We start from the raw sequence: 25,744 nt of genomic DNA, 5'->3' as shown, positions 1-25,744 counted from the left end.
AGCCTCGCCAAGTTTAGTCTCCAAAGTTACTACATCTAACTAAGTATCTTCGGGGATGATGTGCTTTCTGGAAGGACTCAATATATCCAACTATCAGAACTTTGACGGTGGAAATAGTCCTCTACAGCAGCACAGTCGAAGCCAGGGCTCGAAGAAGGCCTCAAGAAGCTCTAACTCACCCGCATCGGGCCAACTGCTCTCCTCTTCGCCTCCCTAAATACACATATAACATACACCGCGGTGAACTATGCCATTAACGTTAGCCTCTCTTACACCAAGTTTGCATTTCATCGATCCACCTGGGAGTATAATTTGCAAAATAAATAAATAAATAAATAAAAATTAACCCACCGCATATTTAATTGCTACTTTTACTCATGTAAAAGTATGTATCTTTTAATTACTTGTTCAATAATTATATTTAATCATCACTTTGAACAGGTAATTTTTATTTTAAGGAATTATCATATTTTTAAGGTCAACCTTTCTGGGAAACTAAATCAGTATTTATTTATATACATATAGAAAATAACTATTAATAAAAATGTATATTTTGTAAACATAAATAACGAGTTTGCTCCTCGTGTCGCATGACACCGTCCATTAAATCCATTGTCCGGCGTTAATGGACCGTGAATGAGTCTTTATAAATGATTTTTTTCTTCTCGGCGTTCTTTCTGACTTTGAACTAATTCTTGCCGAATTAATTTATTCTTCTCAGTTTCTTTAATTTTTTTTTTAGTTAGTTAAAAAATTTATAAAAATGTGAATTAAAATTATTCAAAAAATAATATCAATGAGAGTTTTATGAATCTGGAGTAACGTAGACACCCTCTAGAGTTTTTCCGAAGAAAATAATCAATGGTTGTCAGCTATTGGTCAACAGAGTGTTCCTTACGATGGACAACGTTAAGTAAGTTTCTTCGAGCCCAGATCAAATTAAATAATTATTTTAGATCGAATGAAAAACTTAATTAATTTCTGGTTGGTAATTGCAGGGCTTAATTCATGATCCATGATCCGAAATGATTCGGAGTCGGTGGTTAGTTTGAGGGACGCAGGGCTGGAGCCGGGGCTCGGGGGTGGAAAATCGAGGAGGGAGAACCTGAGAACTGGTATTTTGTCTGCTGGGGCGCGCAGGCTCCGATACAGCCAATCGTCGGACCGCGAGTGATAACGACGCTGCCAAATGTGCGTCCGTCCTCGCTCGGCCGGTCCACGCTTGCTAACATCATCATCTCACCCCCGAGAGGCTTACCGTTTTGTAGAACACGAGATTGGAGTAGAGGCGAACCAGGACCACGCCATCGTGGCATCGTTTCATCGTTCCGTCGTGTCCAGGATCCACCGAGTACCATCAACCATTAACCATCAACTATTAACCATCAACCATCAACCATCAACCATCGCACATTACGTCCTCGTCGAAACGTCACGCTACGTCTACTTATTCCATTATTATTAAGCGGTAGTAATGTGACAAGTCCTGACGTGTGTCTTTGCTTATATGTATCACCTACCACCAAATATACTGGTTATAGTACTCGGTACGTGTGACAACAGACGTCTCTTTGTGCTCGCGGTGTGATCATTGTGCTTTTTTTATTTGTTGTTCCAACAATCCTTTTTTTTTAGGTACCTGGGTGATAACTTTTTGTTTGATTTTATCCAGAAACTGAGGCTTTGTTACTGAGTACGCGGACTGGATTTACTACAAGTGACACCCCGTATTGACGGTGAGTTTTAATTTATACTTTTTTTTTTTTTTTTTTTTTTTTTTATTTATTACATTATTAAATTAATTTTTTAATTTATTTCAAACTACAAATAACAGGAACACTACAAATTATTTATGACAGAAAAATTTAATTAAAATTCATTTAATAATAAAAGAATAATTTTTTATGTTTGTTCTTGAATTAAATTGACAGTTAATAATTAATATAAAAATATAAATGTTTTTGAAAAAGATATAAAAATTTTATGATAAAAAAAAAAAAAAAAAAAAAAAAAAGTAAAAACTTTGAAAGCAAGAAATAAAAAAGTAACTTATCGAAGGATAAGGGATAAGAAAATAAATTTTTGTAAAAATCATTTGATCTGAGTGAAATCGCTCCAACATCCTGTTTTCCCTCAGCAGCGACGCTAAAAAATAATTCTCGTTTTATGTAGGCGAGGGTCAAAGTTACCCGGTAACGGTCAGCATCCGCGGGGGTTCGCGCCGTTCCTCATGCATAAAAAGACACATCGACCTCGAGGGTCAAATACCGAGTGAGCATTCTCACCCTCTTTTGAATATTCTCCAAGTATAAATTCAAATTCACTTATCCCCGCGAATTTTTATCACGTGAGTAGACTAGAGCTTTTAATCAGCGGATAGGAGTACCTTAGTCTATCATCTATATTATATATTCTATATTCTATATTCTATATTCTATATTCTATATTCTATATATGATCGTTAGTATTTAAACGTATATCATGTAAATTTAAATGGGTGCGTACTGTACAATATACAATATACAACGGTACCAATACGCAACTGTTTAACGACAGAGACAAACACACCGACGTGGTGAGCACTTTGGATAGGTGTGTGGGTAACAAATGTGCCGTAGATATTTATACAACTAAGTACATGCTTTATGTTTAATGTCGTGTCATATGTGAGGATGCTTGAATGTGTGAGTCCATGAAGCAGTATTAAGTATTGAGTACGTACGAAGGAACGAGAACGAGAACGAGAACGAGAGTCGACTGTTATATACTATGACTTATCATTTTATTTCTCTGGTCGCATCATACGTACGCGTGTATGCTTAGAGGAGGTAACAGAGGGGTTTCCGGCGAGCGTTAACAGAGTAACAGAGTAACAGAGTGATGTAATGAGGCCCGGAAGCAGGCAATTTGCTGGCCACGACGCCCGCAGTTGCGCGAGACAACCTGCCTAGGCTCTACTCCTATTCCGCTCTTATCTCCAGCGATACCTTATTCTTTAATACTCGCTCCGAAAGGACTAAAGATTCTCTGATCATTTTTAGGGATACAAAACTACTCATTTTTTATTTATTTAACCAAAAAAGTTCATTTTATTCGTATTTGTGTTGTGAGTCTCAAAGTGACAGAATTTATTTAGTTTATTATTGTTATTATTATCATTATGTTTGATACATAACGAATGAGAATTGTGATAACGATGATATTGAGGAAAAACGGTATTATTGTTTTAATAATAATTGTTTGGATGGTTTTTTTTTTTTTTTTTTTTTTTTGTTGTTGATAATTAATGAAAATAAAAATTGCAACTATCTAGGGGAATTTTGGTGATGTACGACAGCGGTAGCTGTTCGTACTCGGGGGCGCTGGACTTGAAGGGTGCCTCAGGAACTACGGGTTCAACAGCCACCGGAGTGAGTGTCGCGTCGCCAGGAGTTAAGCAGGAAAACTGGCCGTACAGAGGACTCGCCTGCGGGAGCACCTTTCAGCAGCTCAAGCAGAGTGTCGAGAAGGCCAAGCAAGCACTCGCGGATCGCGGTGGATACCTCGCTGGAGCTTTTTCACCGCCTCCACGTGTTAATCCGTCTACTATTTCGCCCACTGCCACCATCACTGGTGAGTTTATTATTATAAAATAAAATAAAAGAGATTTATCTCTTAAATCAATGAAATTTTTTTATCACTCGAAAATAAAGATAAAAATGAAATCGACAGATGTTAATGGTAGTTAATAATAAAACTACAAAAGATTATTTGTCATTTTTATGAAACGATTGCGGACATTGGGATAAAAAATTGGCAGTAGGAAAAGTGTCGCACTTGCCGGTAAATGCTCGTCGATTTCCGATTGTTTTTTTTTTTTTTTTTTTTTTTTTTTTTTTTTTTTTTTACCGTTTTTAAATATTCTCACGACACGTATCCGCCTTCCCCTCTCGGGAGTTGTGAACTGTTAAATGTATATATCTATAGAGTCTTGTAGATTTTGTAGAACCAGGAGAAAACACACAAGGACATTAATTATCCCGAGGACGTAAATCACGTTATCTGGCCGACGTTACTGCTACCGGTACTACACGATACGTATAAATGTATGGATCTCTGTAGAATCACAACTCTCTACGTGTGTGTAAGAGTGGTATACATATATATATATATATATATATATATATATATATATATATATATATCTGTATTTATATTACATGTATATGAACTGGGAACGAGCAACTACTAACCGGGAACCTTAAACCCGCGCCAATATCCTGTCGCTACCTAGTCGCTGCTGACAAAATTTATCGATGACTACGAAAAGTTTGTCTCGGTTGGACGATTTCGCGGGCAGTCCACTGTGACCGTACTGGTACCGATATTCGGGATTCAGATTCATCGCGTTCAGTACCGGTTCGGTGTTTTAACGGCGAGAAGAGGAGAGAAACTCTTTATATTTATGCGCCTTCAAAAACAGACATTTAAATTCGCGGTTTATGGTTATTCCTTTGGAACACTTTACTTTTATTTTGTTCCGAGCTTTTACTCATTTTTCTTATTCAATTCGGACGATACTTCAATCTTCAGACGATTTATTTTTAATTTATTAAAAGTCAGTAGTCTCTTTGCTGGAAAATTCATTCGCGAAACAAGTTTTTGATCAAACAAATATTTGATTAGACTTGTCAGTTTTATCAGTCGACCGTCTACAATATTTAGACTACACCTGTGAGATAATAAATTTTTCATAGTCTACAATTAATCAATTTTTTTTTTTTTTATACACTAAAATTTTATGTCTAGAATTTTTTCTTTATAGTATAAAAATTTTAAAAAGCATATTTAATTAAAAATATATTCGGAGGAATATTCGAGTAGCGAGTGCTCGTGATATCTATGAAATTAATCAAATTTTAATCTAACTAGCTAAACAGCGATATCTCATGAAACGTCACATGATTTAACAGAGATATATAAATATATAGAGAATAATAAATAAACAAACAAGAGGATCGTTGTCTATAACATAGAGTATAGGAGTCCTTACACGTACGTCGATGGGAACAATAATCCGATGGCTCGTCATCCTCATTCTCATTGGTACTTGCATTTACCCGTAATAACAGTTATATGTAAATTTATATCTGTGTAGTGGGTGATTATGGCAAGATGGTGATAGTGATGGTGATGCTGCTGGTGGCGGTACGGGTCGATGATGGCGGCCACCGCGTCGCGTCTGTGTATAGTCATTCCAGTACCACTAGCATTGAGCATCTCTATACAGCATACAGCACACAGCACACAGCACACAGCAGACAGCACCCGGAATACGGATACTCGTGTACAGAGCGATAAGAGATGGGGAGTGGTTTCAGGGGTTAGCCGCTTCTGTATCCATGACAACCGACCGCCCCGCGGAACTACCCTCTCAATCCCGGATATATGCTCCCTTCAACTTCACCACCACCATCTTCATCCTCTTACACATCTTCTCTCATTGGTATTTCTTCTATTTCTTTTACACATACACTCGGACTACCTTGACTTCTTATCTTAAGCACTCTCTAGATACTTAACAGCAACGGCAGTATCATTTTTTAGCAATAACTATTAACAAAGATCCTCATTTTGACACTCGATCAATTTATACGACCAGTTAAATTTTATTTGAATTTCTACACCAGGAAAAGGAACTGTTTTATTATTAACAACTGACGGTTTAATTCAAGACGTTACTTATTCTACAAATAAGTAGGTCAGGTACGCGGTTTACATCCTATTAAATTTTATTGAATTTAGTTTGTTATTTTACTATCAACAGATTTTATATTTAATAATTTTATTTTTATTAAAAAATATAAATACAAAAATACATTAATAAAAAAATAAAATTAAAGAAAAATTAAAGATTTAATTTTATAATTGTTTAGGTTGTTAATGGACCGCGGTCATGGTCGCGGTAGCCAAAAAAATCATTTAATAAATTAAATAAAGCTTAGAGCTCACGGAGTCATTACACTTGGAATTTAAAAATCAGCTTGAGATTGTCGGTTTATTTAGACACTAATTCAATAAACCCAATTAAGCTATTATGATTATGACTAAGGAAGTCCGTCTGTCCCACGATCCATCCTCGCTAATTTTTGTTCTTGTCAATAAATTAAATAACTTTATTTTAGCAAATTAAATTCTAATTTTAATAGAGAAAATCTAAAAAAAATGTGAGGGAGTAAATAAAGTATAATAGAAAAATAATGGAAATGGACTGGGAAGTCTTTGCTAAAGTAAAAGTGTATAGAGTGTATAGGGTGACCAGGACGCGTTGATAATTGCCGGTATCGGTTAACCCGGGGGTTACGGGGACGTGGCTCGACCCCAAGACTAGAGACCAGAGACCAGAGACCAGAGACCCTTAGTCCTCGGATGCTCCCTTACCCCTTACCGGTGATAGTGTCATCAATACCTACCACGAGTAATGGCCTCACTGATACTCAATGTAGTTGTGAGTAAGACTACTCTTGTACTATTCTTCTACTCCCTTTTTTCGCGACCTTCTCGCGCGCCCCTTCGTTTCCGTTTCACTCTCGGCGTACTACCAGCTATCATGGTAAACGCACCGGAACCGTCTTCCCCTCGCTCAACGCTAAAATCATCATATCTTTTATGCTCCAAGATTCTTTTTTTTTAATTCTTATTTATTTTTTTTCTGAAACGCCCTTAATAAATATAAATATTATATTTAATTTTTTATTCAAAATAATTGTCATTAAAAATTTACTATTAATAGTATTATACATTAAAATAACAAAAGTTTTAATTTTATTTATTCCATTTAACTTTTATTAATTAATAAAAATAAAATACAACAATAATTTATACTCCAAAATTGTCAATAAAAGATAAGTGTCATTAATCGAAGTGGGAAAAAAAAAAAAAAAAAAAAAAAAAAAAAATAGAGATGATTTGAATGAATGTTGACTTTAAAAATAAAATTCCATGTACCGTGACCGCAATGATTGAATGCCTGATACTAAACAAGCCATCATATCATCCCCTCGTCCATTTTACCCAGATAATTCATAGCCCAGCAGAACATTCGAATAGAATCCAAGCAGTATCATCAACCAGTAGTTCCATCATTATTTTTTGCCCGAGCCCAAGTATAAAACTTTATTTCTTTGTCTCACGATACCAGCTCTACACTACCCTCTTTTACTCATATTCTCATATTCTCATTCTGATTCTCTTTATCTATACGTGGTAACATTGAGTAACGAGTGTAGTTTTCAGTGAAAGAAACTAACGGGTATAACCCTCAACCATCCAGGGTTTCTGGCAGTGTAAGAGCCTGGAACTTGGCTCATTGCAAGCCCCGTGACTAATCATTATAGTTCCGCCCGGGAACGGCTGGGACACACGACTCTCGGTTCCGCTTCCGGCGCGTGCTTCACTCTCTTGTCCCTATCTTCGTCCCATCTCGCTACACATCAGTCCTCTCTATTCAGACCACTGTCATTCCTTTTTTTTTTTTTTTTTTTTTTTTTTTTCACCCTTGTTCCCTATTCCTTGTTCACCACGTGCAATTCGATCCGTACACTCCCGCGCAATTATTACGCGTCTCACAAAGCCACGCGCGAATGCCAAGGGACGGCAACGTCTGACGAGACCTTAAGCTATCTCCTTTGATCCTTTTATTTATTTTTTTGCGCCCAAGGCCTTTTGTTCCACGGGGGAGTGAACGCTTCCTCCGATTTTCGCTTTTTTTCGAACCATCACTCATTTTAACACCGCTTAATTTATATTTATACTTATTGTCAGTTATTTATTTTTTGAGAGTGACTAAGCTCAACTTTAACTTATACCTATAATTACATATACATAAAAAAAAAAATCTACGGTCACTTTGGTGATTAATTTTCTCATAAAAATTGTGACTTTTAAAAATTTATCTGCTTACTTTTATTATAAGTCTCTGGATATAAATATAATGATAATAATAATAATAATAATAATAATAATAATAATAATAATAATAATAATAATAATAATTATTCTTATTTTTTCTTTAAATCATTATTTTTGATATTGCTGAGGGAAATGAAAGGACGGTTGTTAGCAGTAATCGGTTAGGAAGGCCACGGTAATGGTTTGTGGGTCGTGACGAAAACTCTAGATCAATAGCCCTCCAAGTTCCCTTGGGGATGAAACTTCCCTTGTGCTTTTGATTCATCACTCTGTTGACAGATGGCAGTAAAGTCTTATTTATTAAATTATATTAAAATCTTAAAACAGGGATGATGAAAAATAAATTGTGTCACTTTTTTTAAAAATATAAATAATAAAATAATTTTTTAGAACTCGTATAATATTAGCATTCATATTTTAACTCATCAGTGAATATAATTAGATTATTTAAAAAAACATCCCCTAATACTAATAATGATAATTTTAAATGATAATAATAAAGAATGAAATTTTTTTTATTGGAGTTATTAATGATGTGCAAGAGTAAAAAATAGGCTGTTCGATAATAAAAGTAAATATTAAGATTAATCAGACAATTAATTTTAAAATCTCCGGTGACTGGGCAGAAAAAGGAAAAGTAGCTATTGACAGGCACGCTCCTCAGTTATAACTATAACTTATAAGTTATAATGGCCAGCAAGCGACGTCTAGTTGGTTATATTGTTATACATAGAAGGCAAGCAAACGAGGGGGAAGGGGACGAATGACGAACGAAAAAAAGAGGGTTCAAACGAGAGAAAGTCATTACCCGGTTAATCATGCGTTATCGTGTGTGTTAAATGTTCCGTCAATGAATAAGTGACTCCGTGACGTGGTGAGTACGCTATATGCTCTATCCCTGATGTATAACAACAAATAAAAATACCATGATCGATCAGATATATTATACGTTAGGTGTGCTGTGTCTGTTGTGTCTGTTGTGTCTGTAGTGTCGCTAGTGGGAGTGAGTAGTTTCTTACCGGTATAAAAACCCTCCGCATATTATCATTATCAGTATCACCGTTCACACAGCCAGAGCAGAGGGCTGGGATTTTCTTGGCTCGTTGTCAATATTGTTGAGCAACAGATCATGGGGCTAAAGATACGAGTCACGCCTTGATGCCTTGATGCCTGTCTGACTACCACTCGATGCTTTTTGATTTATAGGATAAATAAATACTATTTACAACTGTCGATATATGTGAGATATGAGATTGCAGATATGAGATATGAGATAGGAGATACATTTATTGATAGACACGAACACACGGATTAACGGGTGAACTGGTCTGATTAGGTTAAGGCCAGATTTGTGTGTTGGATCTCTCTACATATGGGTGTGTGTTTTAGCTAATACTCGTGTACCAGCAAAAGCTCAAAGCCCAGGAAATTAATTGTCCGTTGCTGGGGGGTGAGAACTACCACAGCCACCGAGATGTTAATTGAGTTGCTGATGAATACAATTGTATTCCATCAAATCCAATACAATATATTATTATTACATGGATTTATAAATAATTATTTATCTTTTAATTATTAGATAAATTCTTCTTAAATTTTATTATTAAAAAAGTTTTAATAAAAATTTTCAACCCTGATTAAATTATATATATATATATATATATATATATATATATATATATATATATATATATATATATATATATATATATAAAAAAAAAAAAACTTAATTGAGCCAAAAGTAAATGAAAAAGTTTAAAGTTGAGTGAAAGTAAGATATTTTAGAGCATAAGCGTTCTCTAACTGCCTTTGGAATTTACAAAAGAACCAGTGGGTTGTGTAGTACAGTGTAGAGTATTGAAGATATCAGGCATTGAGTGGTAAAAGCTCTGAAAAAAAATTACAAGATAAAAAAAAGAATCGAAATGTCAAAAAAAAAAAAAAAAAAAAAAAAGAGGTTAGATTTGTGGAGGCTCGAAAATAAGATCGCTCGGATGCTGGATAGTGGCTAGTAGTTTTCTCTACAGTAGAGCACATTGTGCGACAGAAAAGGGTGGAGAGGGTGAAAAAAAGAGACCGGTGTTTGTGGCGTCCGCTGCCGCCCCGGCTGCCGACAAAAAGGCGAGAGAATTTCCTGAAATCCTTTCTGAGGGGCTGATTGCCATCATTATCGTGGAGTGGGCGAGAAGGCGAGAGGGAAAAGAATCCTGTGCTGTCACAGGCTCGGAAAGAGAACGAGAAAAAGAGAGACCGATAATAACTTTCTGGCGTGTGGAAGGGACTGAGAAGAAGCCGAGACGTAGAATGACAATCAGTGGCATTCACTCGTGCTTTAGCTTTAGGGTGAGCTTTTTCTTTCCAATCGATTTAAAAGATCGTGAGCTTATTGCAATTTTTTTAGCAGACCAGTTCTATTAAGTTTTTATTTAAAATGAAAATTCAGTAATTTATTATGATTTACTTGAGCTTGCAACCTCTCGGAAATTATTAGCCCAAAATCTAAGGAGTAATTACACTCTAAGCTGTTAGTTTAGGGTTTTGCGTATTCTGTTATGTCTCGAGCTTGCAAGCTCAGGCGGGGTGTACCGGCATCGACGATATAATACCAGAAGAGCGGCGCTTTCGTCGACTGATCGATGTGTCGCCATGACGACGGTTCGCCGGCAGTCATCCAGAGCACCTCTTTCCCCTTCCTCTCACTATCTCCGTGTGCTACCGCAACCACCCGGCCAAGCGTCGTCACCTTGTCGTATTCCTCCCCCATCGACATTCTGCTTCTCAAGTTCCACCGTTATATCTCGAACTAGGAACAAAACTAGGAACAGAGAACTACAACTACAAGCTCGTTCTTGTATTTACCACAACTCCACATAAGAGCTTCGTGGCAAAGTTTAATGTGAAAGCCAACAGTTATAACATATACAGCATAGTAACAGTTTAGTATCTCTCTCAGGTCGCTCAGCAACCGCGGATCTTCCTACATGTTTCCTTCCTTCCTCCCTCGGACGGGTTTAAACCCCAGGGACCAGGCGAATCTGCCGGACCCAGAGGAATCCTAATTGAAGATTGAGATCCGAACCGGATATTCCTCTTTTTCAAAGAATCCGCTCGATAAATATTTCCGTATATAATTTTTTGATTATTTTTGAGTAATTTAAAAATTAAAAAATTTAATTGAGTTAATTTAATAATGTCTGATGGTATATATTTTTCTATGTCGATCTGTGTATATATTATAGGGGTGCGGGGATAAACTTGTCGACGGGCCGATGTAAATAATCGTTTATTGATTAACTGTTTGAGTGCGCAAGTCGAGTTAACTACAGCTAATCTCTGATTTGTAACGCCTCCGTCTCACCCTATTCACTGTAGACTATAGACAGTACAGTACAGTGCAGTAGTATGCTAGAGTAGGATTTCTCTAATGTTCCCTCTTGTGTCTCATCAGTATTTCTCTGTTTCTCTATTGCAAGAGCAAGTGTCGGCATTACCGGCGTCTCCCCCATAGCAGCCTCTTCAAGCCCGGCCGGTTTTCGGGCTGGCACCCTCGGAATTAATATCTCGCGAGTTACCAGCTCCAACCCAGGAAATGAGCGCGCGGATGCCTCCCTCCCACCCCCTAAAATCACTCTTTACTCTTCTCTAGACGCGGCTTTCATCGCTATTTTTTTTTCCTCTTAATTTTTCTTCGTCAATTTATCCCTTGGACTGTTCCACGATTTTTTTACGTTCCGTACTCGCGCCTCATTTTTCTTCTATTCTCGTCCTCTTTTTCCGTTTCCAGATTTATTCCCTTATTTATTGTATTATTTATTTATTTTTGATATTTCGCGGTATTTTTCCTGTTTTATTTATTATCAAATTGGGATTTAATTTAACAAAAAGATATCAAGAAGGGGTTGGAATTGATGAGAGGAATAAAATTATCAAGTTAATGATAATTTAAGTAATTTAAGGACTTAAAAATATGCAAATCCGTTAATAATTAGGGACTGAAATTATATGACCCGAGAATAGTACGCGGGGATGATATAATGAATATAATAAAGATGAAAAGGAACTTAAATTTGGACAAGAGTCATCCCTCGAGCTGAGAAAAAGCTTTGTTTGAGTCTACGAAGCCGTTCTTCCGTGACGTAATTGATGTGTCGGATGAGATTTGGCAGCCCCAAAGCCCAGAGCAACTATTTAACGTTTCATTTTTGATTTAAACAATTTTCTCTATACGTACTTTTTATTTTATTTTATTTTATTTAAAATTTAAATGGATAAGAAATTTGGGTTGGACGTGGCTTTGTGAATCTGCCGTTAACACGCGGGCAAACATGTCACCGGAACATGTTTGCAAATGTTGAATTTAAAACGTTATGCAAAGACCCCGAGGAATACCCGATAAGTATATCCAACCGGTAAGGGGTAAGGGGTAAGGGGGTTTTTAAACTCCAAGGGCTACTTCTCGCTCTTGTAAATGCCTTGCTCAACTTGTATTAATTCCAACCTCGCTATATTTATATATCTATCCTGGCTATATAATAAGATAATTCAATTTAAGGAGAATTTACTTATTTGCTGCAGCATGCTTACTTATTTACTCAATCTTAACTCTATTTTTTTATTTGATAACGAAAATATAAATAACTTTATTTTGATTTTTATTTAATAATAAACTAATTTTATTTAATTATATATAACCAATCATTTTTATTTGATTTTAAAATTATTTTGAAAATTAAATTAAACGTGAGAAAGTATTCAATTAATCGAAAGTGTGCTAAAAAATAAAGATAACAATCATTGATGATTGATAATAAAAAATAAAAGGACAATGATTCGTTAGGGAATAACAGATTTAAGGGCGTGGGTATTTTTGACCTGGATACCCATGTAATCCCTGGATTGTCGGTATAAAAAAAATTTATTATTATCTGTTAGATCAGTATCTTGATCTTGCGGCGGTTAACAAAGTGGGTTCTTATCGTGTTACGGTCTGTCAGTGGATCTAGTGTCTAGTGTCATACACCCTACATAACACCCGACAAACTCTCAATTTAATTCTGAATTCACCACTGTAACTAGTAGAGACTAGTAGCGACTAGTAGGTGTAGTAGTGGGTAGTAGTAGAAGAGGTAGTCACTAGAAATCTGGGTACTTGTCTCTGGTATCTAGCCGAGCTATGCGTCTCTAACACAATAGCCGCCCGTCATGTTTCATGGCACACAATGATCTCCCCCTTCTCCCTTTTCCTTTCCCGATCCCATCCCTTTCACAGCGCTGCCGTATCTCAAGATAATGTGCGCGAATCGCAACCCTACACAACAGCCACTCGTAAGTACCCACGATTTATTGCGAGCTATATATATATATATATATATATATATATATGTACTCTATATATATTTTACTCTGTGCTCTGCATGTGTAAAAGCAACAACCCACTCGAAAAAAACAATAATAATAATAATAATTATTCGACAAAGCGAAACTTCGATTAGGACATTCTTACCCACAATCTTCTCCAGTTCCTCTTCCTCTTCCTCAATCTCATCTTCAGCTTTCTCCTCTTTATCTCTTCTTTATACGAGACTTTTGTTCATACCTTTGTCTCAACTCTATTCTTTACTCAGCAACCACCCAACGGCTTCCAATTAACTCGAAACGAGGAAGTGAGCCCACAGCCTCTAGTACCGAGCACCCACTTATTACCTACCGCTTTTATCACTTCAGTTTAAACTATTAGCTCCATTTTTTTTTTTTTTTTTTTTTTTACAAGTCTCGCCTTTTTTGTCATACATTGATAGAAGCATTTTTTAATATTTAATGAGCTTCATTAACTTTTAGTAAATTATTTTTTAACATAAAATAATTTTTTTTTTGTAAAAATTTTCCCTTGATTCTGGAAGAAATAATTAACATTTAGATAAATAGTAAGTTATTGGTTATTGTATTTACCCGCAGTAGAATTCAAAGATTGAAAGCCTATACAAAAGTGTGAGTGAAAAAGTACAAGTAAAAGTGCAAGTAGTATAAGGACTGATGATGGTAGACATGCACGCGGACACTCGAGAGCGATCGCGCGTTAAATGTGCCGCCGGGCGTACGCGGTCGCGTGTCTAACGCGTGCCGTACATTTGATACTGGGGCTCTACTATGATAGATGGATAGGCCGATGTGTGAGTCTCGAATGTGTAGACCAAGATAGATTAAGATAACTCACTATGTGTATTAGATACGTATGTTTCATTATTAAGTACCGAGTATCAGCTATAAAGTTGTATTATATATTTTATCGTATATACCACTATATAGTCAATACCAAATGATATGGAGAGGCCCGGATGTCGTACTTGAACGAGAACGGCCCGGGTTGTTCAACCAAAACGGGCTACGGGGTTCTGTTCAGCGTGAGTAATGCTTTGTTGAGCCACTAGTCAGGCATCGGTGACCTGTAAGCCTTTTGGAATTTCAATCGTTTTAACTGCCTTTTGGGCCATTAATTATTTTTATTTATTAGACTGCTCTCTTGTCAGTATATTTTATTTTTTCTATTGCTCTGAGGAAAATAAAAATTTTTCCACTAAGATAATTTTATTGACAAAAGAACAAAATCAGTTATTTTATCAATCAGGTATACAATTTAAAAAAAAATAAATAAAAAATAAAAATAGTCAAGTAGACATTAGCTAGAGGCATAACCGAACTCTCTTTGAGGTATTAATATTAGCATGATCCTCATGAGCTGCGTTGGCACCGAGATTCGGAAGAAATCGAGCAAACATTGAAGAAGATCCTCCCACAGTGTGATCTGGTGCAGGGTGTAAAGAGACAAAATCCACCACCTGTCGTGTCGGTGTCGGCGGATAGATAGATAATAGCTTGAGAGCCTAGCAACGGAGGTTCTTCTTTTCCTCAGACATCTTAACTCACAGCCATCGCAACCTCATTTTCGCAATAACACACATACATACATTTACACATATAAATGCTAGAATAGAAATAGAAGAGGGTAAAAAGCACTACCCGGGTGAGATGGCGCTATCCTGGCTCATTAACACGACCAACGGAACTATGACACCGCGCGCAGACTCGTGGCGGAAGAGCCCGCCCCACGACAACCACCGGGACAACCACCTCCGTGTGTAGCCGGGAATACACTCTCACATTCTCACCGGAGCTCACCAAAGCTGGCTCTTGATACTCACCCCAGCAAAGACTCACCCCCGCTCCTCGAAAGGACGAAGAAGGCGGTACGTTCGATGCATACGCGATATCCTGGCTCTTCCTACCGGTCTGTTTTTCTCACCAGTGCTTCTCGGTAAGGTTCACGACGATGATCGTCTTCTTGCTCAAGCCCAAGGATTAGAACTTGTACTTGGTTACTCTCTACACTCCGTTCAACGTTTGTTTATTCTCATAAAAAACAATAATATAAATATTAACATGGGTTTTATACTTGAGTTGTCGATTATTTTAATTTAACGACAAGTCAGTGGTTCAGTTAGTTTTCGTTCTAGTTTCGAGTTTCGAGTTAATTAAACAGTTAAGGGGTAACTGTGTTTTCGGTTCTTATCCCGGTGTAAGAGACATCTGGGGGCGGTGGAGGTGCCATCCGCCGGTGGCGAGATGCTCGACCTCAAGAGCACCGGAACTACTACTGCTGAACTCCCCAGGACCACTGCCTTTACTAATTTATCCATGCTTTTTGCCGGTAGGTTATCAATTTTTATTTCATTTTTCCTTTTTTTTTTTTATATTTTTGCAAATTTTGTTTGTTCTCAAAAATTTTATTAAACAATTTTTAGATTAATTTTTAATCAAAATGATAAAAAAATTTTTTAAGCAATTATTATAAAGAATTAAAGATTTTCGAAAAATATAAATGATTACTTGAAAGTATTAAGGGATGAAATACCTAAAATAGCGGTATTATTAGTAGAAAAAAAAAAAAAAAAATAAAAACTTTGAGAAGAATGGAATAAACACTTGAGAGATAGTTACCCTTGATTCGAATGACAACCTAGGAGTATTGTTGAAATTTAGTAATGTAGTAATGTTATCGTGTAATGTAAGCAGGTCGTGGATTCATCTCACTTGCATTAACTCGACCCGAGGCCATTAACGGAGGCTATCAAATAAAATCAGGACAAAGTAAAGGCCAGTGGTGGCTGGATGAGGCGAAGGTCGGTTATACAGTCGCTTAGCTGGTTTGTTTGGCGACCACCGAATGTATACGCAGACTTGCTCACCCCAGAAGCACATTTGTACACACAGAACCCTCCTTCGAATCTTTGACCCCGTCGCTTCGGCCAATAACTGCCAAATGAAAATATATCTGTCCGCAAACACACCGCCGGCTAAGACACTCACTATTTCTTATTTCTTATTCTTCCTTTGGGATTCATTCATTTTTACATTGAAATATTTCATTTTGAATTTTATTTTACGTTAAAAAAAAAAAAAAAAATTAATTTTAATAAAGAAAAACAAAATCTTGAAGCAAAAGCATTATTTTGAAGAGTTTAATCATTTAAAATTAATAGAAAAAAAGTTTTATTTAAATTATTTTTTTTGAAAAACTATTCAAAATAATTTTTTTTTTTTTTTTTTTGTATTGATATACTCAAAGCTAAAAAGTGGATAAAATAATTGAAAGCTCTCACGTGAAACAATTCCAATATTTTGAGAGGTTAATATTAAAGGTTCTCTAGTAAAAAATCTAACAAAAACAAAATTTTCAGATGCAAGCAGTTCTTACAAAGGTGGCTGGAGTCACGCCACTTCACCGGGTCCCGGCCAGGGTAAGTAAACTCAAAATCCATTATTCACTAAAACCTTACTGAAGATCGTAAAAAGGCTGATGTTTTAACATTCCGGTCCTTGAAAACATGCAAACAATAGCAAAGAGGAATTTCAGCGATAAAAATTGCCTTGGGCAAGAGTTTAGCTCTTACTCTGGATGGCGTAATACCTTGAAGCTTAATCAGCCTAGCTCAAAGTGGCTTGCTTTCCTTCAGTTGGTCCTTTAAACGAACCTTTTATTTTACTTTATCTGCCGACAGTTCTCCGTTGAGCGGACTAGATCTATGGTCTCCTATTTTCGCGTACATTCAACATTTTCATATCTTGTCTGAAGCGGCGAGCGCTCATAGACCGTGAAAAATAAAAAATAAAAATAGAACGTGTAGGTGCAGATATGAAACAGGGCGTGGGCGTCCCGGCGCTTTGTGGCGCGTTCAACCGCGGCCCCTTTGTCGTCCTCAGCCCCGGGGTGTCTGATATATACTCTTTGTGTTCTATATATATATATATATATATATATATATATATATATATATAGACACCTTTAGTCAGCAGCAGTGCCAGCAGCAGAAGTGCAAGTAAACCGGAAATTCACCTCTGACTCTACCAGAGACAATCATCCGAAGATCAGAGCCGTGCCCGCGGGCAGTTATAAACGGCTTTTGCTTCTGCTTATTCTTCCACTCTCCTCTCCCCCCTCCCCATCCCCCCTTGGATCCTCCTAAAGGACCTTTGACACGGTATCTTTGCATTGGCACCCAAATCCCTTTGGTCTTCCACCGCGACGCCCAACGAGGTTATAAACCACCCCAGGCCACCAAAATATCACAGCCATGGTCCGAGATTTAATTTTTACTTCAAAACACCATTAATATCCTGCGGTTCGCTTCAATAATTTACAAACGGTGATTATAAACGGAGAAAGAGAAGCTGTGTGACAGCTGCTACGAAAAGTTTTGATTGGGTGTAGGGTTTGTTTTTAATTATATTGAGATTCAAATGATGAATGGATCTAAATTTGAAGCTTTTCTTTTACAGAAAATCAAAATATCGAATCTGTTGTTAAAAAATAGGAAATAGAAAGCAATGAGGGTAGCGTGCATGGATTTAAGTTATTTTTAAGTCGGCGGAATAGGGGCACGCCAGTAAAGATAATTACCAGCAATAACGCGTGTATTATAACCTCAGTTCTGTTTATGCTGTTGTAGGACCTGAAACCAGAAGTAAGGGGTATTAAGAGGTAGTAAGGGGTAGTAGGTAGCCTCTACTGTATCGCGTGACTATCTTTTAGTCGACTTTTGATCGAAACCCACCTCACCTTGACACCCTGGCTAATAACTACTCCAAACATTAACACGTATGTTAAAGGAAGGAAAAAGTGTGAGTGTGCAGGGAAGGGGCGCCTGGCCAAAGACGAATCACGACCCCTGTTAAAAAGTTAATTGTACGATGGTTTATTATTTTTTATCACGTGTTTCTTTATTTGGCTTTTATATCCTACTCAAGTGTTTTACGGTTTCGTTTATTAACAATCTATACTTGGCTGTGAATAAAAATCTCAATAATAAATTATAATAAAAAATCGGGAAACAATTCTTGAAATTTAGCGACAAAAAAATGACATAATTAGCTCATTGTTATTTTTACGACTTCTGACTCCTGACTGCTCTCGTGTTAGGAAAAAAAAAAAAAAAAAAAAAAAAAAACAGTCGAGCAAGAGGAGAGAAAAGGCTCGATCGGTGATTGCCGAAGCGTGTAGCATATTGGTACGAGGAAATAAACCGAGGCCCATGAGAAACAGCTTCAACATTTTTATATATGTGTCTATCTATAGATATAGATATAAAAGGAATGGAGAGTTATCGCGAAAGTATCGTATCGGGAATGACAGAGAATGAGAAGGAAAAAGGGTCTCTGTCCTCGGTTTAGCGGTGGCTACTCAACCGAGCAAGAGTGAAAGAGAGGAACAAGTAGGATACACGCCGCGGGGGTCTATCGCCGCTTATATTATGTCTTCGGTAGTACATACACGGTCACGTGCCTATGCGTGACACGTTCACGCATCGTCGACCGGGTCGGGACTCCCCCGAACTGTTCGAAGCAACATTAGAGTACAGAGTACAGTATTATATCGCTTATTCTATTCTACTCTACTCTTATTCACTACACACATAACACTCTATACTTTACATTATAAATTCTAAATTCTAAATTCTAAATACTCTGACTTTACTTTTATTCTGTTGTTCTTTTTTCGCCTGGCAAATTTATATTTTTCACTGAAAATTCTCTCTAAACTCTATTGTTTTTTTTTTTTTTTTTTTTTTTCGATAGAAACGGGCGGTGTAGCACAACAATAGCTTGAGGGATGAGGGAAAAAAGTGTCGGAAAATATCCACGAAATTTAACATAAAATCAAAGTTGCCCGGCCGGAACAATCACGGGGTCACGCTACCCGCCACCACCTATCACCTGGCCACCGCTGACCTCACCGGGCGTTTAGCATAAGGGTGGGCCAAACCTCGCGTGCATACACCGGAATAGATTATGTATATGTATATATGGAGAAAAATAGTGAGAAAGAGGGCGAAATTTATGTGCTCGGGCTAGATAGTACACCCACAAACCAGAGGACAGAGCTCACAGCTCGGTGCTTGTGCGTGACTGCCTCAGTTACAACCTCTATCTCTATCTGCCTCCTGATGGAATATATTAGCTATTACTATTTTATGTATATATATATATATATATATATATATATATATATATATATACACGCTGCACTAGATTCACACACGTCTGGAGATACTCCAGATTATTGTTTCCTTCTGAGTCAGTAATGATGTTATTATGCACGAAATTATTATTAATTGTCTTTCGATCAACTCTCCGAGCTTTTTATCATCTGTTATTTATTAATCTCTCGGTATCTCGGTATCTCGGTATCGTGTGTTATCATGTATTTTTTAGGAAAATTGATTGAAAAATAATGACATTTATTAACTACAAATGAATATTTATCATCAGTTAATATATTGTCTTTCATAAACATGATAATTTATTCCGATTAAAATAATCGGATAAGGACCTATTTTTTATAGAAAATTATCTAAAAAATTTTTTATCACTATACCAAAAGTAAATTATTATTAGACAACTTGAAAACAAAAAAATTTAAAGATACTCAACACTTAATTCGCCATTAAAGTCTGGAAAAACGACAAAAGATTAAGCCAGAGTCCTTGTTTGTAACTGTTGGATGTGTGATAAGCGAGCTCGCAGCTTTTACAGCCACAAAACTTGAAACAGCAGAGTATTTTGATCTCGAGTCTCAGCTCGGTGGGTTGCGTCGTATTTTGTAATAGTAGGAAAGTAGCATAAGCAGAGTTGTGAGTAGAAAGCGTCTGAAGAGTGCGAGAACGGAGCTAAAGAGCCAAATAAAGTAAAGTAAAGTAAAATAAAATAAAGAATAAAATGTGTAAGGTGGTGGCAAAGACTCCTTTGATCCTCTGTCTTTGCTCTTATTTTATTTTTTATTTAATGCTCGGTCGCTCGGTAAGTAAAGAAAGGCTCCACACATCCATCCACATGTGATGGGAATATCTGAGAAAACGTGGTTGTAACGAGTGCATGGGGTGGATTGCTCTAGTGCCGTAACTGGATTACCCCGCCTAGAGTAATTGCTTGTGAATGCCCAGATACTCCGACAATGCCTGCTTATATGCTTACATGTCTACAGACAGAGTCAATTTTACTTTTTTTATTTTTTTGGATTACACATTTGAATTCAGACCTCGAGCTAAAAAATTCTTCGGGGTGAATTCCAGAGATTTAATAAATTGTATAAATTATTCGACGGGTCTGAGGCCTCATGGTGTGATAGCGATAATCAACAAGCAATCCAATTGTTTGACCTGCCGACACCAACTGCTACTTAAGGAGCATCTGTGACAACAGACAATGCCGTAGGGTTATTTCATGTCGCTTGGGATTTTTAGCTTGTTATTTTATTTTTATTACTGTCATTTCGACAAATCAACTCGTCAAAAAATTAAAAATAAATTCACTTTGATTATTATTATTATTATTATTATTATTATTATTATTATTATTATTATTATTATTATTATTGTAACGAAGAGTTTAAAAACGCAACATGCCTTTGTAGATTAGAGTAAATACAAGTATTTGATGAGTGGGCTTGCTTGCAAAAGCTTTTAGCGGCAATTATTTCTCGACATTTGCTGTGAAAACGGTGAAATAAAAGCTAACTGAAGATGAGAAGAGGAGGTTAATCGAGTAGAGGAAGAGAGTCTAGTTGGTATACTAGTATAATATCAAGCAAAGATAGAACAGACGTGCCTCGTTTAGGGGCCAGGTGGGGAAGGGGCTAGGTTTGTTTGCCTACACGAAAATCCTCTCTAACCGATTCTAACGCTCGAGCGGTTAAACTCGCATCTTCCATCTCTTGTCTCGACAGCGGAGCTAAGCCGAAACTCCAGCTCTTGATCCTGCCGAGCCCTTTATCGCATTTTCCTGAAAATTTACAGACTATTTTTTACAAACGGCACTAACGAGTGGACTCAAGACTCAACACTGTTTGACCTCTCGTCAGCCATCTATTGATTTTTTATTTTATTATATTATAAAAGGATTTTTTATTTTTAGGCTATGGAAGCGGATTGTCGAAATCTGCTCTTGACACACATTCACATCTACGACAACCTGGTGAGTTTTTTTTTTTTTTTTATTTTACTTTTTGTTTCGAGCATTAGGTATTAGTTAAAAATAAAATTCATGGAAAATTAATATAAAGAGAAAGAAAAATTCTTGTGATCTTTTACCCTCAGCAATCTACAAGTTGTACGTGGAACATGTTCGCTCGTTATTGCCTCGTAAATGAATTACCGTTCGATCAGCTAGTGGCTACTGATCGACTTTCCCCTCTATAGAGTATACACAATAAAAACATAACGTCTGGTCCGTCTCTCCATTAACGACTACAACCCAAATAAAAGCATCAGATTTATCTTTATCTATCCGGAGTGGAGAATGAATTTTTCCCTCGATTATTGTTGTTGATCCGAATCCTCAACAAATTCGAATGTTCTTTTCTTATAGTTATTCATTTTTCTCGGCGGTTTTATCGAAAATTAACAACAATTACGAGCACCCTTTAACAGTAATGAAATAATAATGATAATAATAGTAATTGTGATTGTTAAAACAATTATTGGTCTGAAGTTGTGAGTGCATTAGCGTAGGACTAATCTCTCTCTCTCTCTCTCTCTCTCTCTCTCTCTCTCTCTCTCTCTCTCTCTCTCTATCGAATTCTCTTTCAATTGAAATTATTATGATCCAAACGAACTCTCTGTTCTATTGTGGGGGTTGCGATTATATCCTTTGTACAAGTCGCTCTAGGGTCCTTCATGAACTCCACGGTAGTAAGCGACGCTGATGACGCATTGTAAAGCTCTCGACCGAGAGAACTAACGTCCTAACAGACGAACAAAACAGATACTGAAACTCAAATGAAACAACGCATTTCTCTATTTTTATTCTCTCCTTTTTCCCATCCAGACTACTCGCTAAACCGTGTAACTGTGTAATAAATAATAAATAGGTAGATCATGTATTTCAAGAGACTTTATAATATGTGGTTTTATGATTGAGTCTCTTTCAGCTTACACCCTTCTTAATTTAATGCTCGTTTTTCAGCAGCAAATAATTCAATTAATTTGCAAATTGACATAATAATTTTTTAATATTCAATTAATGGATCATATATAAAATAAAATTTACTAATAGTTGAAAATTTTTCATAACTTTTATTAATAATTAAAAATTTTCCTTCGTTTTTTATATTTATTTGTACAGATTATTTAAATAAATAAATACATGTTGTTTACTCTAAAATGTAGATCCATATCAAATGTTTGGCGCAACGAGCAGCAGACTGGCGTCCTCGGGGTCTGGGCAAATCCAGCTCTGGCAGTTTCTTCTAGAACTTCTCTCAGACTCGAGCAACGCAGCGTGCATCACCTGGGAGGGCACAAACGGGGAGTTCAAGCTCACCGATCCCGACGAGGTCGCGAGACGCTGGGGTGAACGCAAGTCTAAGCCCAACATGAATTACGATAAATTATCTCGAGCGCTCAGGTAATTGCAATTCCCTTCCCATTAATTATTAACGCTCTAATTCCCTGCAATAATGTATAGAGAAACATATTTTGTTCCCGGTAAATAAAATAAAATAAAATTTCATTAATGATTATTAAAAATTAGATTGAAAAGGGACAAATTTCAATCACGAAACAGTTGCTGGAGTAAATACCTTGGCAAAATGTTGTCGTACATGAACCGAGCAATCGGTATAAAGGCGGAGGCGCTATTATTTTTCGATCAGTTTCCCCGATTGGATTACCCACCCGTCGCGTTCCTTTTCATTCTCTCTTTCTTTCTCTTTTATCAATAATTCCTATCCATCATTCGATACAGATATATTGAGCAAATTTATAAAACGTATTTTCATTCTTTATTTCATTTCCATTTAATCTCTTCATCATTTTATTTTTAACGATTTATAACAACAATTACATTTTTCATTTTTCATCAGACTTTTATCATTTATTTACAACAAATTTTTTATTACTTGAATTGATAAAAAAATTTATTTTACATTTTTTTTTTTTTTTTTTTTTTTTTATCAGAGTAGATAAAGCTTGAATAAATAATAGAAATTGTCGGTGGTTAATTTGCAGGTACTACTACGACAAAAACATAATGACAAAGGTGCACGGCAAGAGGTACGCGTACAAGTTTGACTTCCAAGGATTAGCTGCGGCGACACAACCGGCGGCGGCGGACCCCGCGGCGTACAAGTACCAGAGCGAGCTCTTTATGTCAGGGTACGGGCACGCGAAACTGAATCTGATGCCTCCCCCGGCAGCTTCTGTGTCAGTTTCGGTCCCCGGTGGTCTTTTCCAGTCGGCCTCCAGCTACTGGAGCAGCCCAAGCGCGAATCTTTACGCGGGGCACCACACTGCGTCGGGACACGTGCCTCCTCATCTCGGCACTTACCCCCATTACGCATGACCCACCCCCGAGCACTGGGGGGCTCTCGGTACGCCGCGTTAAAGCCTACAATACGTAACAATTTTTATTTTATTTTTAATTAATATATATATATATATATATATATATATATATATATATATATATATATATATATATATATATATATATATATATATATATATATATATATATATATATATATATATATATATATATATATATATCAAGGGTTTCAAAGCTGGTGTGCTTTTTGTGGGTGATTTATTTGAAATCATTATTAAAGCTTTAAAAAATTTTTCAAAGCTCTAAATTGTAGTTTAAATTCTAAAATTTTAATTTTATCAGTTAAAAATTAATTTTCAAGCCCGTATGAATTTTTTTAATGAAAAAAAAAAAAAAAAAAAAAAAAAAAAAAAAAAAATCACCTTAGAAGCACACATCTGAGAAACAATATAAAACCCAAATCTAAGATAATACTCATTCCCCATGTTATCTCCCGTGCCATTAATAAGTCGTGCCATACACAACCGGTCCTTAAACACATCAATCTGTAAATATAACAAAACAAATAATTGAATAAATTATGTCCAGGCACTCTTTATTTATCATGGCTCCAGTCCAAGTTGTAGAGTCACCACTTGCCCTCTACGACGTCTACATATACATATAAATATGAAAATATAAATAAAAATATATATAATATAAAATAAAATAAATAGATAACAACAGTGAGAGTTGTAACTATAATCGTAATTTGCGATACTTGGATAATCGTAATCGCGGAAAGGACAATTGAAATCGGTGAATCGGGATTGATTGACAACACAATGGATACAATTGAGTGTACTCCTCGTCTGCGTTTGCATGTCTTGATTCACTAATTTTTAATCCACACTTTACACACCATGCGATACACATTTCTTCGACAGTCTTCTGCTCGAGTAATATTTTAATCTAAATTAATATCAATATACTTGTAGTTCCATTAAATGTACATATTACATATACAGTGGATTAACAACATATAGATTATTATTATTTTGGTTTAAAGATAATGAAAGCTTCCTCCATTTGGTAGCTCCGTCTGCCGACGGGAGGGCGACTGATTTCGCGTGGACTTTGACGTGTAAAAAATTAAGATATTAATTAATTAATTAATTAATTAATTACTAACTCTAATTATTTGAAAAAACAAAATTGAGATATAAATATTTAAACTCGAGTTTGTAAATAACCACCGTTAGAACTTGTATTGTATTTAAATAAAATATTAGGACGTGGGAGTATGTAATAAGTCTGTATCATAATAATTATATATTAATATTTAAAACGTATCGTTTGTAATTGTAACGACAATGATATAATATTAAATATTAAATAATAAATAAAATCATTAGGATTTAATAATATAAGAGGTGTAGCTGCCAGTGGAACTAAATCGGTCGCTTGGGACTGAAAGAATAAAAATAAAAAGACCGTGAAAAGTCTCTGGGGATGCAAACCGTTATGTAGATAGGACCTTTACATCTGTAATGTGTAATCTCTAATTTCTAATTATTATTTACAATTAGGTTATACATATAGCCTCATCTAGTCTATATAGTTGTATTTATGCTAATGTTAATGTTAATGTTAATGTTAATAATATAATGTGTGATGAAAAAAATGTTGATATTATTAAAAGGTTGTTTTGTTTAAGTTGACCGTTTATTTATTTATTTATTTGTTCTTTGGAAAATTTTTATTTCAATTTAAATATTTATTAAAGCTCTTTAAATTATAATTATTATTAACCTCCAGAGCTTAATTTTTAATTAAAAAATTGTTAAATTTTTAGTTTATTAGTTTTAAATAATAACTACCACCTGTTAATAATTTGTAAATTAAAAAATTGAAATATCAAATAAAAGTCAACTGATTC

At 35.9% G+C, this 25,744-nt stretch overlaps 1 protein-coding gene across 3 annotated transcripts; it reads left to right on the top strand.

Moving 5' to 3' along the window:
- The first annotated feature begins 1,123 nt into the window (after positions 1 to 1,123).
- On the top strand, positions 1,124 to 23,951 carry Ets65a (DNA-binding protein D-ETS-3). Of its 3 annotated transcripts, XM_074244820.1 has the most exons (7): positions 1,124 to 1,547; positions 1,636 to 1,736; positions 3,314 to 3,612; positions 16,686 to 16,745; positions 21,415 to 21,474; positions 22,668 to 22,905; positions 23,508 to 23,951. In XM_074244820.1, the coding sequence occupies exons 3-7, from the start codon at positions 3,327 to 3,329 to the stop codon at positions 23,839 to 23,841; spliced, it is 978 nt and encodes a 325-aa protein (XP_074100921.1). In that variant the 5' UTR covers positions 1,124 to 1,547; positions 1,636 to 1,736; positions 3,314 to 3,326; the 3' UTR covers positions 23,842 to 23,951. The 3 variants fall into 3 exon arrangements, with proteins under 3 accessions (XP_074100921.1, XP_074100919.1, XP_074100922.1); XM_074244818.1 differs by lacking the exons at positions 1,124 to 1,547; positions 1,636 to 1,736 and adding an exon at positions 3,098 to 3,215; XM_074244821.1 differs by lacking the exons at positions 1,124 to 1,547; positions 1,636 to 1,736; positions 21,415 to 21,474 and adding an exon at positions 3,098 to 3,215.
- The last annotated feature ends 1,793 nt before the right edge of the window (positions 23,952 to 25,744 follow it).

This window comes from Cotesia typhae, unplaced genomic scaffold (assembly GCF_013202065.1).
Source record: "Cotesia typhae breed Kobodo isofemale line unplaced genomic scaffold, CoteBio_Ctyphae contig_44, whole genome shotgun sequence".
Classification (NCBI taxonomy): domain Eukaryota; kingdom Metazoa; phylum Arthropoda; class Insecta; order Hymenoptera; family Braconidae; genus Cotesia; species Cotesia typhae.
The sequence above is the reverse complement of the archived record's forward strand: the minus strand, read 5'-3'. Positions and strand labels throughout refer to the sequence as shown.